General features: G+C 37.7%; 1 protein-coding gene across 1 annotated transcript in view; it reads right to left on the bottom strand.

Moving 5' to 3' along the window:
- The window catches only part of LOC136816004 (kinesin-like protein KIF16B), a 45418-nt gene that overhangs the window by 25749 nt on the left and 1594 nt on the right, over positions 1–18075 (bottom strand). Inside the window, exons 5-12 of the mRNA XM_067072426.1 lie at positions 17870–18044; positions 17478–17547; positions 16970–17110; positions 16570–16670; positions 16200–16334; positions 15766–15863; positions 5946–6020; positions 3350–3475 (exon numbers count right to left, since the gene is read on the bottom strand). Coding sequence (XP_066928527.1) covers positions 3350–3475; positions 5946–6020; positions 15766–15863; positions 16200–16334; positions 16570–16670; positions 16970–17110; positions 17478–17547; positions 17870–18044 — 921 coding nt within the window. The remainder of the gene's footprint in view (positions 1–3349; positions 3476–5945; positions 6021–15765; positions 15864–16199; positions 16335–16569; positions 16671–16969; positions 17111–17477; positions 17548–17869; positions 18045–18075) is intronic.

Here is an 18075-nt window from a genome sequence, read left to right on the forward strand (position 1 = left end):
AATATCTTTTACCAATTCCGAAATTCCGTAATTTTTTTTGCTAAATTCCGTTTTTCCGCACTAAAATTGTCTAATTTTCTGTCTCCGTCAGAGAACCCAATTTCCGTAATTCCGTCTAAATTTTCGCCAAATTCCGCCACTCCGTCCGAAAAAAGGGCCGATTCCTCTCCTCCGCCAAACGTGAAATCCCCCCCCTTTACAGGCACATGTTCAACTTTTTCGCACTTAGACCTTTTTATCTAAACTTTGTCATCTTTACCCCTGCGGACGAAATTTTCGTAAAAATTAGGGCCTTGGCTTGGAATTTCCTTCCCAGACCCCTGCGCTCAATAATACAATAGGATCTATCATCGGGACAGGAGCTTGCTGACAGATCAAGATGTGATTGATGGATTACTTATCGATTCGGATAGGAGATTGATCAAAGATTGATACTCAAGATTTTATAAGCTTATGATTAATTATCGATTATGCATTCGATTTATCATCAATAATATTTTTCGATCATATTGATTTTATCCATTCTTTCTAATGATCGAGCTCTATCGATTTACAATCGATATACTTGATTGAACTAATACTAGCTCGATAAATAATCAGCAAAGGATCAATAAGAATTTTTTATGGCTGAATCCTCTATCAATCTCCTAGGCGGCAATCACAAAATATCTTCATTTCGCGTCCTCGTCTGGATTTAAAAAGTGAGTCTGTCGGTCGGGTCGGTAGTAAAATTTTCAGTTTTCTTAAAATTGGTCTGTGAGGCGGTGTAAAAGGTAAAGGGCGCGTTAACTGAGGCGGCAGGAGGCCCAATCGCGTGTATGTTTTGCGTGGTTTCAGATCATGAGATTTAAACACTGTGACCTTTGACACTAATGGCACACGTGTAATGATAAACAAAGTTAAAATGCTGCGAATGCGCTAGAAATCGCTCACAAAAATCGACAAAAATAAAATTTTTGAGCAAAGGAAACGTCATCAAAACAAAAAGTCCGAAAAATTTACCGACTCTCCGACTCAATTTCACTCAATTTTCAGGATTCGGTCGGGCGACGCGAAACGAAGATATTTGTGATTGCCGCCCTATCTGGATCGATAAGTAATCCATCAATCACATATCGCTCTGTCATCAAGCCATCCCGATGGTCGATAGGATTGATCACATAGGTCGGGTCATTTTTCAGAAAATGTCTTAGAAATCCCAAGTTTTTCAAAAATCATTTTGACTTAAATTCTGTGTTGCCCCCCCCTCCCATTTAAAGATTGGAATGGCAGGCATTTGCATACGCTTTGGAACAGGGGCAGGGGTACCAAATTTTCAATATTTTCAGTGCACAAATACCATGTGGACAGCCCCAATAGTGGTTTAAATTTTCTTATCTATCGCGTGGATACAAAATAGGAGATGCATAAGATTTTTTATATTGTTGCTGTAAAATGAAAAGGTCTACAGTATTACTGGTATTTTATTGGTTTGATTGTCATATGACTGGCTAGTTTAAAACGCAGGTCACAATTTCTCTCAAAAGAAAGTGTTAATAGAGCAACAGTACTCTGAGGCCATAAAGATTACATCATTTAACCCAGAATTCCCTCTCACCAAACCATTTTCCAAAAGTGACCCAGGAGGGGGAGTGGGTTTGAGTCTTCCCTTAAAATTTAAGAATCTTTGTTTTAATCCCGGATGCGTCAAAAAAAGCAGTGGCACAAAACAATTCAGGAGAAGTTTTAACTTTGGCGAGAACTGAGTTGGGTGTAATCAGTGAAAAAATGACCACCCTGGAGATGGTTTATTTTCAGACAGATACTAATAATCTTTTTTTTTCTTTACAGTGTCCTGGTCAGTTCAATCAACCTTAAAGGCATAGGCAACAGAAGGTCAATACTGGTACCCAATTTTAGGTGAGTTCTCTGTCAGTTTCACAGATTGAAGTGGAAGAAAATGCTTGAGTGATTCTAAATAATCACACTTTTTCCAAAAACATATTTGACCTTTACTATGAGCGTACTGAGGCCACTTTTTTCATCTACTCTTCAAGCCCTACCAGTTGGTCGGGTTAGATATGAGAATTTCAGACCTTCAAATTTTCGTTTGTAAAGGGGACCCTTGATGATCACTTCAGCCCGGGGACCCCCGTGAGGCCCAAACTGGGCCTGTTTGGCCCGTCAACCCTGTGGATTTCTACGTATCAGTGGGAATAAAAAACACTAAGAGAATTTTTCTATTGAAAAGTGTTGGGACAGCGAGTCATGGCCTGGTCTATTTCCCCAAGATTAGTCAGTCATAGTCTGAACCCCTTCAAAAGAGACTTAAAGTGCAAAAAGAGGGGGGGGGGGTCTGGGAGAAAAAGCTTCATAGAAAGGAGATGCAACAAATATTTATGTTATATAATTAATGAAACTCCTTGGCAGTGATTAAATTAAGTAATTTTTCTTTGTAGGGGGCTCAATTGCATAGAATCACATCAACAGATCAATGTTGTTTAATTTTAAAACACCCCTTTTAATTGAAGATCTTGAGATGTATACATTTAATATATTGATTTTTTTCTGTTTTAGATATCATTGCGTCATCATCAGGTGGAGTGCAACAATAGTTATAAATCAGCGAACTTGCATCTATTCAGCTTTCACGGATTTACTTTGAAAACTCAGCTAATCTGGAATCTATTCAGTTTATACGGATTTACTCGGCAAACTCGTTTAACTCTGTTACACTGATTTATTCGGAAACTCGGCTAAACTTGAATCTAATCGGCTTATATTGATATACTCGGCATCTACTCGGTTTAACTCGGCTCAGATTTATATAGCGAATTCGACCCATCTTACAGCTTACTCAACCAATTCGAATTCCTTGAGTTTGCTCGGTTTAAAAGAAATAAATACATTAATATTGTTATTTAACTCTCATTTCTTGTACCTGTTCCCTTCTAAATTTTTTCAAAGCATGATTTTTGCGGTCCCACCGTGCAAAATTTGTGCGAGTAAGGACTTAAACCCGGCCTTCGGAAGCAAAAACAAACTAGATATGTTTTTAGACTCTGGGCCTTCATGCCCTTGGGCCTCTTGTTTGTTTATTATATTTGTCAAGTCTTATTCTCTTTGGTCTTAAAGAATTCGCGATATTTCATTAGTAAAATTTCTTCCAAAAGAAGAATTCGCGAAACATTATGGCTTTTAAAGCACTTAGTATAATTCAAAATATTCTCGAATTAGAAAAGCAGTAGATAAGCTCGTAACAGTATTTCCATCTAAATCTTTGAAATATATAGTGGAAAGAAATCATCAGGTCCAATTGTTCGTTTGAAAATTTAAGAATCGATAATATGACTTGGATATTTATCAATACCTTGAATATTTGTTGACCTTCAGTTATTTTGTTGAGCCAATGTTTGGTTAATTTATCAACTTTCTCTTCATTTTCTTTCAATTTCGCTTCCACCTTTTGACTAACCAATCCACTCTGATCCTGACCCTAAGGATAATAAAGGTACTCTCAGTTTACAATCAATTATCCATTATCAATTATCGCACATCGACGGTGAGTCAGTATAGACCAGTTCGAGTTGTAGAGAATTCAAGCAATTAGGAGACAATATCCCAATGTTTTCTCAAGAACAATTCCATTCCAAAGGATTCAGCGTATAAAATTATAAAAAAAAACCTCAAGTCAAAGAATTCCATTTTTGGACCAGTAATAATTACTGATGAAACGAGAATACCCTCAAAATGTTTATTTAACTCTTTGCAGTTCCCTAAATAATGAAAATCATTTGGCTTAAATGGTCAAATTTGGCGAGATCTTGATATATGTACAGAAGCACCCACCGACCTAAAATTTACAAATATCTGTTCTGATTTGCCAGCTGGAAGGATTTCCCCGAAATTAAGAACAGTTCTTCGTTTTCCAGGGGAGAAATTTTTACTTCAGAGCAGTTATATTTTTCCAGCTAGGAGGTAAAAAAACTTTCGGAACAGGTACGAAATTACCAGATTTTATGCAAGTTAAGGACATGTTTTTTTTTGACTGTACCAAAATCAGGTTTTCGAAAATCGTGAAAATCACTTTATTTCAATTATTTCGTCATTCGCATGATGAATTTTCCCAAAATTTTGATATGTATTGAAATTTGGGAAGGGCTTTAAAATGAGCTATTTGAAATTTCAAAATTCGGAGTATTTCAGGATTAATTAATCATGGAGTGTTTTGGATCTCCATGACTCATTATTCGGTCCTGAGGAGGTTTCTATGCATTCCTGAGGTAGCCTAAAATCATAAAATAGCCTGAGGAGTAATTTTTTTAAAGGCCGGAGTGAGTTATGATAAAAAAAAACAAAGGACTTTTTTAATCATTTTTCACTCATTTTAACAATTCCCGTTTTCTTTAGTTCGTTCCTTTCTTATCAACTAAACAAAAATCTCAAATCACTTCCCCGATAGATAGACTTGTCAGGAAAATATATACGATTAGAATTAGCACCTAGATTTCAAAAATGATCAATTTGATCCCATTTTCCTCCGGTTTTTTCCAAAAAAAAGAGGTCGATGTAAAAATTCAATCCTTTAGCTACACCCTGATATAAGTTTCGTATATAAATTGGACACGACAAAGGCCAAATATAGAGCCGACTTTATAAATCCGAAATAGACTATGATTTTTTTTCATCCTGAAATACTCCGCATTCAACAAGCGATATCTAAGTTCCATAAAAGCTATCAAGATCGGACAAAAAGTATCGGACAGAGCTACTAATCTATTTTCTTATTTTTGAATAACGATAAGAAAGGGTTAGTGCCGATTTGAACCGGGTTGGTTGAAAATCGGCATTTTGGTACAGTCAAAAAAAAAACATGTCCTTAACTGTTCTTATCAACCAGGGCTGACAAAATCTTATAAGAACAGATCGCTAAATTCCAGCTCGACTGAAGGACTTTTAAGAACAGAAACTTTAACTTCCAACTAACAGTTTAAATATCTGTGCGAACAGATTGAACATTTCCAGATGTTCTACACAGATGGAGAATTTTCAGCTGCCACTCCAGGCAACCACATTCAGAAGGAAAAGAACAGATCTCAAAGACTTTTCGAGTTCTTTTGAAATTCCCTCAGAACAGATAGGAAATTTTTAGACACCTTATTTTTTGGATATCAAACTATTTTTTCATAAGAACAGATCATATTTTTCCAGCTGATCCCAATCTTAAGTAGAACAGACCACTTTTTTTCCAGCAGACTTTTTTCTTTAGTCCGCTAAGAACAGACCGCCATATCCAGCTGGAACGTGCCTTCAGAAAAGATATTTTGAAGTCCCTCTTCGGTGGATGCTTACGTATGTATTTGTTCCCTTTAATAAGAGAAGGTCTAATAGTTTAAATTTTTTCGGGCAACTGTTGCGAGAATCTGTTATGAGTGAGACAATCTCAACAAGAGCCCTTAAACAAAGCCATGTTTAAAAAAATATATTGCTTACCATTTTCAAATTCAAAAGCTCGCTTAAAGAAGACCTTTAACTTCCCGACATCCCTGCCTGAAGTTTGCCAAAGCCATCAGATTCGTTTAAATCCATATGAAGATATATAGAAATGTTAAATTACTTTTATAGATAGATTGTAACGGGCATTAGATAACTTGTTAACTTGCAATGAAATATTCAACGATGTAAATAAGCTGTAAATTGTGGTTAATTTATCAAAACCATTTTTACTTTAGAAGAATACTTTTAGAATATTCTTAGCAAGTTATTCAATAAGTTGGCGATGATGGTTAGCGATGATGCATGAATGGAACAATACTGTATTCAATAACATGGATTATGATTATGAAAACTTTGTCCCATTCAATCACAATGGAATAACAGTTGAACACGTGTTTTGAGTTTTGTAAACTTACAACTTTTACATTTTGAAGAACTGCTTGACTGTGTGTGATCAAGGATAATCTTACCTTATTAAGATGTAGTTGTTTTCGAAGTTTTTCAATTTCCGAACGTAATTCACGTATTGTTTTCACGTTGGGATCCTGTATGAAAAATGAAATATTGAAAATAGACTGAGAAAGAGGTCTCTGGCCTAAATTTATATGTTAGGTAAATTGGATCAGGTCGGGTTAGCGTGGTACATGGGTATAACCCGGACAGTGAAAGCGACTGTCCCGCTTTGCGCCCAACAACAATTTTACTGACCAAAAGATTTCCGTCACTTTCGACTGTCCCGCGTCACACCCAAAACGACTTTTTTCGACTGTCCCGCTTCGTATCCAAGACGACGATTGTCGACTGTCCCGCTTCGTACCCAAATCGGAATTACGCCACATCCTTCCACTGTCCCGTTTCGTACCCAAATCGGAATTACGCCACACCCTTCCACTGTCCCGCTTCGTACCCAAATCCGAATTACGCCACACCCTTCCACTGTCCCGCTTCGTACCCAAATAAGAATTGAGCCACACCCTTTCACTGTCCCGCTTCGCACCCAAATTGGAATTATGCCACACCCTTCCACTGGCCCGCTTCGTACCCAAACAAGAATTACGCCACACCCTTCCACTGTCTCGCTTCGCACCCAAATCGGAATTATGCCACACCCTTCCACTGTCCCGCTTCGTACCCAAATTGGAATTATGCCACACCCTTCCACTGTCCTGCTTCGTACCCAAATTGGAATTGTGCCACACCTTTCCACTGGCCCGCTTCATACCCAAACAAGAATTACGCCACACCCTTCCACTGTCCCGCTTCGTACCCAAACAAGAGTTAAGCCACACCCTTGGCCTTTCACTGTCCCGCTTCGTACCCAAACAAGAGTTAAGCCACACCCTTGGCCTTTCACTGTCCCGCTTCGTATCAATTGAATAATAAAAAACAAACTTTATTTGTGTGAAAACCACGCGGGTCAAGTGGGAAATAAGTGGCTTCATTTCCCATCCAGGAGTCTCGTGTCTAGCTTTTTGAGCTTGTAATTTAATGGGTTTCGTAGCCGAAGAATCCTGCTTTGATAGAGTAAGTTATTTTCAAATCACAAGATATTTCTCTTATAGTCAAAACACATCATGTCAACTATTTGGCCTTTTCTCAACGCCAAGAAAACTCAAGTAAATGTGCAAATAGGTTACACGCTTTTTTTTTATAAGAGTGGTGTAAATCCATTTCATCGTGGATATTCTTTTTGGGAAAATCATCCTAAAATATTCTTACAGCATTCTTAGGTTGGGATCCTACTTCAGACTAGATTTAACATTTAGTACAAACGTGTAAAGCATAAAATGGCATTTTTGTGAAAGGAGTGAGCCTTACTTGAGTGTAATTGACAATTTTTAATTGAAAATGCTCTAAAAATGGCATTCTTAGCCTGAGTAGCAAAATTCCATGATGGTGATATTCATTATTCTTAATTTTTTGGCCATTTTTAGCATGGACATTCTTATAAAGTGTATTCTTATAAAAAAGCGTTTTTATTGACAGAAGTCAAAGTTGAATCCTTCAACTAAATGAAGTAAAATCCCGAAGGGCTAAAAGCGAATTTCATACGTAGGATTTGAAGCTGCTAAATCCTACCTAAATTGTGCGGCCTTAGTTGGCTCGTCTTGTGTTTATACAAATTCCAGGATGAAAGTGACATTTTTTTGCTATATTTAAAAAAATATACCACTCGAAAACAAAGAAAACGCTAAATTCAATCCGTCGTCAAAAACACATTGCTTTCATTGTTTTAACCTGCGAGCATCTATGGATTTTTTGATAACTTTTCAAATATTTATCCAATAGATCTTTTCATAAATTACGTCACAAACATCTCTTGCACCGTTTTGAATTTATTGCCCAGCGGATTTTATGGTCAGCCTCGGTGACCCTTCAAATCGGTTCCGCGATTTTTTTCCCGCTCCAGCTCTGGATCAAAATTTTGGAACATTTAAAACCGATTTCCCGATCTCACTTTGATTTCTAAACTTTCTTCCGATCGGGTTAACTTTTCGGGTACTTTTAGCGTGTGTTGTTTTTACAGATCATAATGTGGGGTTTCAAGATGGCGGCTCGAGCGATAAGTCGATAAAGTGTTGTTCCAAAGAATTTCCAGGGTGAATCTGTTGCAAGCTTCAATTTCTGTCATTTATTTTTCTAACTCGGCAAATCAAACACATGATTTTCATCAAGGGGATTCTTTTTCTACATCTTTTGAAGGTTTAAAGCCGTTTGCTCAAGTTTTTGTTTATGTTGAATTTTCTGATACTTTTTATTGTTGCTTTTTATTACAGTACAGTGGTTTTTGCAATAAAAACATATTTTTCTTGTTTGCCTTTAGAGGGGGGATTGATGGTGTTATAATGCTATTGGAATTTGATAAAGACTGGATGCAATCGTGTTTTTTTGGGCTTGGACGTGTTTGGCTTCAGACGACCCTGCCGATACACCGTACACATTCCGGCGTTATTTTTTGTGTGGTGTTTTCTTCATTAAATTTTCAAAAGTGCACACCGGACTACACCGGACTGTCTGGTACATTTTTCTCTCGGAAACAAAGTACACCAGACACTAACCGGAACTTTTGTCCAGTGATTTATCCATATATTTGTGCACCTGACAAACTGCACCGGAATGTCCTGTGTATCGGCAAGGTTGTGGCTTCAGTCATATTATATAAGGCGGATCGCAAAAAAATGTTTGTTTCCCGTCATTTCTACTTTAAAAAGTGGGTCGTTCAGTCGGTCGATCGAAAATATTTTTCTGTTAAAGAAGCAGCTACATCTTGTTGAAAGGGAATCGGCGTGGACTGGTCCGAATAAAAAAATTGAGAAACCGTCAACCGTGGATAAACTGGTTTTCGGTTTACCCTCTATTAGCACGCGGCTCGCTACTTCGATTTGAAAACTTGTAAACACAGAGCGTGCAGAGGTTGATAGTGGGAATCCAGCAAAGCAGCGGAAAAGCTTTCAGACTTACAAACTCATCCTGCTGCCGTGGTACAGTGGTCATCGACCTTGATTCCTGTACGGGAGATCAAGGTTATATTCTTACTCACAGCAGCTCGCTTGGCAAGCGATACAGTTTTTGTTGAAATTGATCAAATTATTTTTCACGCAGTTTCGAACAGCAGATTTTTCTGATCTTTGCGCACGTTTTTGGCTTCAACTAAATGGTTGATATGGAATGAATGGCGACAACAGTTTTTACATATCTTTTATCGGACTTGCAGAAAGCGGACTGCGGAAAGTTATGAGATTATGGTTTCTAGATTTTTTAATGAAGTATATATACCAATACCATCAAGTTGCACAGCATGGCCACTCTTTGGCAAATTGTGTTTTTCTAGAGTGTGCGGTTTGTGACTACTGTAGCTTAAAATTGTTAATGGCGGCCAGTTACAATTTCTGGTAGGAGCTGCAGAGAATTGTGACAAGGTGTTATATATTGGAATTTAGTAAAGTATACAGACTAAAATTGTTCCTGCTTTAGAAATTTATGATGGATAAAAATATTTCTCACAAAGTTATATATATACTGAAGATGCAGTCATTTTAAGGAAAGGAAAAGATTTGATATATAAGCAGCTTAAAAAGATCTAAATTAAAAAGAAAATAATGTTTTTGTATTTTTTGAAGATTATACATTTTTTGATTTATTATTTTTTTGAAATCATTCCAATATCAGATGAAAAATACAATAAGAAAGATTTGGGACTTTGAAACAAAAGAGAGATGGTCAATTTAAAAGAATGAGAAACACAAAACCACCAAATAACAACTCTCAACACACATATATAAATAGAAAACAAAAACTATGCCTGAAGTCCCGGACTTGTGACCGGTTCAAAGCGACTTTACACATGTTACGGGTACCCAACACTCAGTCTCCCTCAGGCAATATGTAAAACCGACCTGCAGTTCCAAACACATAAACAAACTAAATAATGAAATAAAATTAAGAAGAGCTAAACAAAGCTAAAAGATATTTATAACTGATCCATTTCTATATAGGCAGAAACTATGTTTTTCAGGAGTTTGCGGTTTTCTTAAAGTTTGTAGCTTAATGGCAGTCAGTTACAATTTTTAGAGGAAGCTGCAGAGAGTTACGGCAAAGTGTTATAATGGGGTTTTAACAAGTAAACAAAAAAAGTACAGTTTCTATGTAATGAAAACTAAAAATGGTTCTGCACTAAAATTATGGCATGTATCTCTATTTTGGGTTTGACTTTTTGGCAATTTTCTTATTTATTTGTAGTATAACACTTTGGTCAGATATGGATATTGTCTACACCCAACAGAAAAAATGTATTATAACTGACTAAAATGAACAAAGAGTTTAATTACACTAGACTAACTAACATCCCAAACGAGCGATGTTCCTGGACTTTTCAACCGGCAGATAATTGCCATTGTATCGAACGCTGATCTAACATTTGCTCGCATCTCATCAAAATTATCCCTTTCACCCCTTTGACCCTCTAACCCCTTTGACTCTCTAACCCTTAACCCTCTTAGCTCTTTTGGCTGACCTTCCAGCCTCGGCTGGTTTATTACAACTACTTTCTATTCATAAAAAAATCATTTAATGTCTCAAGGAATATGATCATCATGGAAATACGAGGAATACGAGGCAAGTGATATTCGTGACGTAATTTATGAAAAGGTCTATTGACTTTAAATCATGTAAGTGTGCACGAAATATGAATTGGCATCTCAACCTCGCCCCGGTGTATTCCATCCTTTATTTACGTTACTGATATACGCCAGAGAATATTATTATCTAGCGCCGCGCCATCAGTAAGCATCAAAAAGCCGATAATACGCAGGGAACGAGTTTGTTGGCATCTTTGGTAAAAATTCTACCATCATTGATTGCCATTGTCACCTGATGACGTCGTCATTCTTGAAAATACCGAAAGTATTTTCTAACTTGTTTCATTTTATTTTTCTTGCTCGAATTTTGTAAGGTAGTTCCAAATGACATGTTTTTTTCTGGGCAAAAGATCAATTTTTTGCCACCTGTTGATATCGTGTATTTTACAGAACGGCCCAAATATGCCCTTTTTGCTTAAATCAGCCCTAGGATACTGCAATGACTGATTAGTAAATGTTATTGACTTATTATTTTGACAAGTGTTAGGTATTGATAGTACACATTTGCGGTCAAATTTCAGCAAAATCAGACGAGTGGTGTTGGTGCTGAGAGTGAGTATATTTCAGGTAGGATACGGACCGATCTGTAAAATTTTGCACATTGTCTTAGATGGTCAATATTTATGACTAGGAAGAATTTCAAGTCAAAAGCTCCAGTATTTCCTGAGTTCCAGCAGGCGATGAACGTGTATTTTACAGATCGTTCTGCAAAGTTCCAAATACTCACGGGAACGAATATATTTTGTTATTGATCTCTTTTCTTCGACAAATCACCCTTCAGCGGAAAAAGTCAACCAGTCGAAACACGATTTCAGTCAAGTTTACATTCTGGTCTGTAAAATACCAACCAGACGAAGAAAAATAGATGCTTACCCTAGTAAAAAAGTGAGAAGATGCTCGAACTTTAAGTCGAAGGGCTATGCAAACAGTTAATAATTACTTATCAAATTTCAGCCCACTAATTTTAGTGTTGGAGATAGCACAGGACCATTTTAGAAATCTAAACTAGAATTTCCACTTCTTATTATAATGGCACTAATACTTTTGACGATTGATCTGATCAGGTAGAATTATGAATTCAGTTTTTTTTACAGTAAATTACATTAATTTAGCTGGGTAACGTTACCTGTATTTTGTGCGTTTTTCAAGTCTATACCAATCAACGTAGAATTTCACTTTGATTCAAAAAATCCGAAAGAAAAGCAAAAGTTTTTATATCAAAGTTATCTTATCAAAGGCTCTTAAAGCCCGGTACTCACTTGTGCAAAAAAATCGTGTTTAATTGCGTCTAAGTGCGCCTAAGCCTAAGTGCGTTTATCAGTTAGGCGCACTTAAACGCTATTTATGTACTCACTGCAAAGTGATTTGAATGAAAGAGAGTGAAAAATGAGTTAAGCGCACTTAAACGCAATAGAATATCCCCATCTCTCTTCAAATCCAAAAGAACTGAAAAGTGTTTATACGCGGTGTCTTTGATGATCGCGTCGAAATATCGAAACTTTTTTATATTCGCGTTTAAGCGCGCCCAGCAAAATCAAGGCGTTCATGTGCGTATGTGTGTCTAAGTGCGCTTAATTTTGTTTAGCAAACGTACTCACTAGAAAGAAAAGATGTGTTCGACGCACTTAAGCGCAGTTAGACGCACTTAAACGCGATTTTTTGCACAAGTGAGTACCAAGCTTAAGCATACGAGTATGCTCGTATTTGGCAGCGAATGTGTTAAAATTCGAAATACCTCAACTAAATGACGTTAGATTATCCTTGATGCAATGGTAACTTTCGTTTTTCAAAAAGAGTACTCCTATGCATGGAGGTATAATGAAACAGGAGAAGTATACTATTGTAACCAAGCTCGCCCTACGATTAAAAAAGTTACGATGTATGCATGCTCATATCTTTAATGAGCTCTTTTATCCATAGGTGAAATCTTATTGGCTCATTTAAGCTTTAGAAATTGAATGAGACGAGATTCATTGTTTATTCTGACATCCGAGTAAGAAAATATTTGGACTAAAAAAAGACCTGTACACTTGGCAATCCTTCATCAAATGATAAGATTTTTTGATCAATGTTTTCTTTAAGGTGAACTCTATTGCTTGATACTTTCCTCCAAAATTCTCCAGTGACTTTATGTCTACAAATTGAGTCTGAAATTGTGTCTGCTTATAAAGGACTTATTTCATCGGGTGGGCTTAGAATTTCTTTTGATACATTTTATAAAAGAAATAAAAAGACTTTAACAACCAATTACCGACATATTCAACTCCTGTTTTTCTTTATACCTCCATGTCCTATGCAACTTCTCGAAAAGCTGTGTGAACATCAAAATTCAAAACATCAAGAAACATCAGAAACCGTATTCTTTAAAATAACATGAACATATAAATTACTGGACACCCATCTCCTTTGTATTTTTGAAGATAACACTGCTAGCTTCGTTGCCGCCTCGTTAAAGTCATAAAATGAAACAATAAATTTTGATGATATACCTCTTGGGAATAACTTGCTAACAACGTCAAAACTTTGACAAAAGTCTCTGTTGTTCTACTCTTCTCAAGTCTTTTATCTATATCATGACAAAGATAACCGAGGCAAAATCATCAACAGCTTGTCAAAATTGCGACTAATATTCTTAAATTTGGACTCAAAAGTATGGAATAATTTTAGAGAGTATGGGATTCAAATAATGATAATCTTGTGACACAGCCTCTCAACTTTGGCACACAATGTTTTTCATGTCATAAAAAAGATTATTGGAGTGACAAAAGTGATTCAAAAGTAAACACGTAGTTGAAATTCTGCATTTCTGCGTTGAAAAATGTTGATATAATATATTGCAAACTTACTAAAACATTTAGAATAATTCTTTTGTGAATCATGATTAATGTTCAAGCTCCATGAATCCTTTTACCTAAGTAATTCCAAGAAATGAAATTGTGACAGAATATTGTCAGATTTTTTCTACCAATTTTGAAATACAGACGGCAACGAAGCTCGCTTCAAAGACACAACGGAAGATAGACGTCCAGTCGTTTATATGTTCATGATAATAATAATGATTCAAGATTGGGTACGAAGCGGGACAATGGAAGGGTGTGGCCCAATTCTAATTCGGCCACGAAGCGGGACAGTGGAGGGGTGTGGCAGCATCCCACTTTAGGTACAAAGCGGGACAGTGGAAGGGTGTGGCACAATCCCACTTTGGGTACGAAGCGGGACAGTGGAAGGGTGTGGCATAATTCCGATTTGGGTGCGAAGTGGGACAGTGGAAGGATGTGGTTCAATTATTATTTGGGTACGAAGCGGGACAGTGGAAGGGTGTGGCGTAATTCGGATTTGGGTGCGAAGCGGGACAGTGGAAGGGTGTGGCGTAATTCCGATTTGGGTACGAAGCGGGACAGTGGAAGGGTGTGGCATAATTCCGATTTGGGTGCGAAGCGGGACAGTGAAAGGGTGTGGCTCAATTTTTATTTGGGTACGAAGCGGGACAGTGGAAGGGTGTAGCGTAATTCCGATTTGGGTACGAAGCGGGACAGTGGAAGGGTGTGGTGTAATTCTTGTTTGGGTACGAAACAGGACAGTGGAAGGGTGTGGCGTAATTCTTGTTTGGGTACGAAGCGGGCCAGTGGAAGGGTGTGGCGTAATTCTTGTTTGGGTACGAAGCGGGCCAGTGGAAGGGTGTGGCACTATTCTTGTTTGGGTACGAAGCGGGCCAGTGGAAGGGCGTGGCACAATTCCAATTTGGGTACGAAGCAGGACAGTGGAAGGTTGTGGCGTAATTCGGATTTGGGTGCGAAGCGGGACAGTGGAAGGGTGTGGCGTAATTCCGATTTGGGTACGAAGCGGGACAGTGGAAGGGTGTGGCATAATTCCGATTTGGGTGCGAAGCGAGACAGTGAAAGGGTGTGGCTTAATTCTTGTTTGGGTACGAAACAGGACAGTGGAAGGGTGTGGCACAATTCCAATTTAGGTACGAAGCGGGACAGTGGAAGGGTGTGGCGTAATTTTTGTTTGGGTACGAAGCGGGACAGTGGAAGGGTGTGGCGTAATTTTTGTTTGGGTACGAAGCGGGACAGTGGAAGGGTGTGGCATAATTCTTGTTTGGGTACGAAGCGGGACAGTGGAAGGGTGTGGCGTAATTCTTGTTTGGGTACGAAGCGGGCCAGTGGAAGGGTGTGGCACTATTCTTGTTTGGGTACGAAGCGGGCCAGTGGAAGGGTGTGGCACAATTCCAATTTGGGTACGAAGCAGGACAGTGGAAGGTTGTGGCGTAATTCGGATTTGGGTGCGAAGCGGGACAGTGGAAGGGTGTGGCGTAATTCCGATTTGGGTACGAAGCGGGACAGTGGAAGGGTGTGGCATAATTCCGATTTGGGTGCGAAGCGAGACAGTGAAAGGGTGTGGCTTAATTCTTATTTGGGTACGAAGCGGGACAGTGGAAGGGTGTGGTATAATTCCGATTTGGGTGCGAAGCGGGACAGTGGAAGGGTGTGGCTCAATTCTTATTTGGGTATGAAGCGGGACAGTGGAAGGGTGTGGCGTAATTCGGATTTGGGTGCGAAGCGGGACAGTGGAAGGGTGTGGCGCAATTCCGATTTGGGTACGAAGCGGGACGGTGGAAGGGTGTGGCATAATTCCGATTTGGGTGCGAAGCGGGACAGTGAAAGGGTGTGGCTCAATTCTTATTTGGGTACGAAGCGGGACAGTGGAAGGGTGTGGCGTAATTCGGATTTGGGTACGAAGCGGGACAGTGGAAGGGTGTGGCGTAATTCCGATTTGGGTACGAAGCGGGACAGTCGACAATCGTCGTCTTGGGTACGAAGCGGGACAGTCGAAAAAAGTCGTTTTGGGTGTGACGCGGGGCAGTCGAAAGTGACGGAAATCTTTTGGTCAGTAAAATTGTTGTTGGGCGCAAAGCGGGACAGTCGCTTTCACTGTCCGGGTTATACCCATGTGCCACGCTAACCCGACCTGATCCGGTAAATTGAACTAGGCGGTATTTAGCTGTATGTCGATAAAAAAACCTAGAGCAAGGAAGAGTAAATAAATTTCCTCGATCCTAGCGACCAGATGACCCTCTAACTTAGTATCAAGAATTAGGTTTCAACTTAAATGAAAAGGACAAAATTAAACGAAATGAAATCAGCCTGACCTCGTTGATGATAGGTTTGTTGACGATTTTTCGTGCACGACTCGCGTACCGGAGTGTACTCAAAGTTTCTCCGTAATGATGCGATGCTGGTGAAACAGCTAGAAACGAAAATATTTACTCAAAGTTAATGAAAGGTTTACACATATTTGCGACATCTTTTTTAAATGAAAATAAATCAAAGCGGTATTCGAAGTGTTTAAGATTCCTAAAAAATTCCCTAAATTCCCAATTATTTGGAATTTCCGAAATTCCCAATTATCCGCCAATTCCTTTGCTCCAACCACAGTGTACTCGACTATAAACTTAAGAAAAAAAACCTATAGGGTTTTATATCTGGTAGTGGTAGGTTGTTTGCATTGAGTGCTCTCCGGAGAAATAGATACCAGTAAAAACGAAAATATATCAAACTTTACTACAGTTTCATCAACACTTACTAGCAATCATGATGGTTTTGGAATTTCCACCGATGCTATCTTTCAATAACCAAGTTAATATAGAATCACGATAAGGGACAAAAGAAGTTTTGCGTGGTATCTTTCCTTCACTTGATTTCCGACTCGAATTCTCCGCTAGAAAGACAAAAGAAAATCGAACAAAATATGGAAAAGTTTATGTGTATAGTTAAAAAGAGTTTGTAGGGAGTCTTTGGGGAGAGCTAATTTATCGTCATAGGTCTGACTGATATACCTAGGGGCTCCAGTGGCTAAAACAAACTTTAAAGTAACTCTACAGAATTCTTTTCTTATCATATTCAATATCCTGCAATATCCTGAGAAGAGTAATTTGTGATTCCTTGATTCTTACCCAAAGCAGAGATAACAAGTCCAAGAGTGGTCAAACTTTTATTGATATTTCCACCCTCTTTCAATCGTATACCGCTTGCTCCCGATTTCGATATTCTTTCACTAAAAATGAAGACGAGAATTCGAACTTTATAAACAAGATACCTCTTTGAATAATCTTGTTTTTAAACCTTATCTAGATCAAACTATACGCTCAAGTATTGTTATTCACTTCTAGCGATTCATAAAAACTCAAAAACGAATTTATCTGACATAATACTAAAGTCAGTCAAAAATATAAAACATAATATTAAACTCAAGTAAATGAATCACCTTAAATTAAACCAATGCCAAACACCAATGAAAACATTATTTTTTTCAAAAATCATAGACTTTATCAAGGGTACTAAAGAAATACAAACCTTCCAGCCAAATCCACCAAATTGATTTTACTAACAGTCTCACTGGGAATATTACCACAAAATTTTGCTTGCGTCAGTTTCATCATAAAAATTGAATGTGATCTACTACTAGTACTATTCATTTTGGTTCCTGCCGTCACCCTGAAAAAAAATCAACATTATGAAGGTGAAATCCTTATTTTGACTTCAAGATATTTTATCCTAATATCACTTTTTTGAACTGTTTTTTGGACTAAATCGAGGTGTCAAAAGAAAGGGAGTTTTCTAGTAAAATAGCTAGATCTCGAAAATTCTCAAAAAAGTTTTATCATTTATTATTTATTGAATAGTCGCAAAAAAGGGATGGTAGTTATTCTGATCTGGTTCAAGCCATAGTGTAGTACTAAGTGCCGGCAAATTAAATACAATCAAATAAGACATATAAGGAACGTCTTTCAAACCCTTCATACATCAAAAATATCTAACCACTTCACATATGAAAGTGAATAATAATAGGTATTTTTCTAACCTCAATCTGTTACCTTCTTCAATGATGGCAGATATTGATGTATAATCTGTGACTGGATGGATGCTCAAATCTGAATAAAATAAGAAATGCTATCAGCCCTTCACCTCTGTGGACTTTTTTGAAAATTATCTCTTTTTGCTTCTTGTGGACACTTAACTTTTTTAACAATTTCTCACCATCCATTTATGTATTTAAAAGGTTACAAACCGTTGGAAAGATATCTAGGTGAATAATCTAATGGATAAACATACTTAAAAGATAATTAAATTTGGTCTAATATCTGAAACATAGGTAAAAGTTGCATAGTTTTCATATAAACAAAAGTCTAGTACTTAAAGGCCAAAAAAAAGTACAACGAAGCTAACAATATTGTCAAAATTATTATGCAATACCTTGAACAAAGGGTCCTTCTTTTGGATGTTCTCGAACTTTTAAAGCCTGTGGTGCATCTGCTTTGGATTTCTTTTTCAGTAAATCACGACATTGTTCGTTATAAATCTCCATATAACTAACTTCAAGGCGTGATGTAACATCTTCTCTCATTTTCAAAAGTTCTTTGAAAAGTCCCTGGTGAAAAAATGAATCTATATAGGATATT

This window comes from Clytia hemisphaerica, unplaced genomic scaffold, assembly GCF_902728285.1.
Source record: "Clytia hemisphaerica strain Z4C2 unplaced genomic scaffold, Clytia hemisphaerica genome assembly, whole genome shotgun sequence".
NCBI classification, from domain to species: domain Eukaryota; kingdom Metazoa; phylum Cnidaria; class Hydrozoa; order Leptothecata; family Clytiidae; genus Clytia; species Clytia hemisphaerica.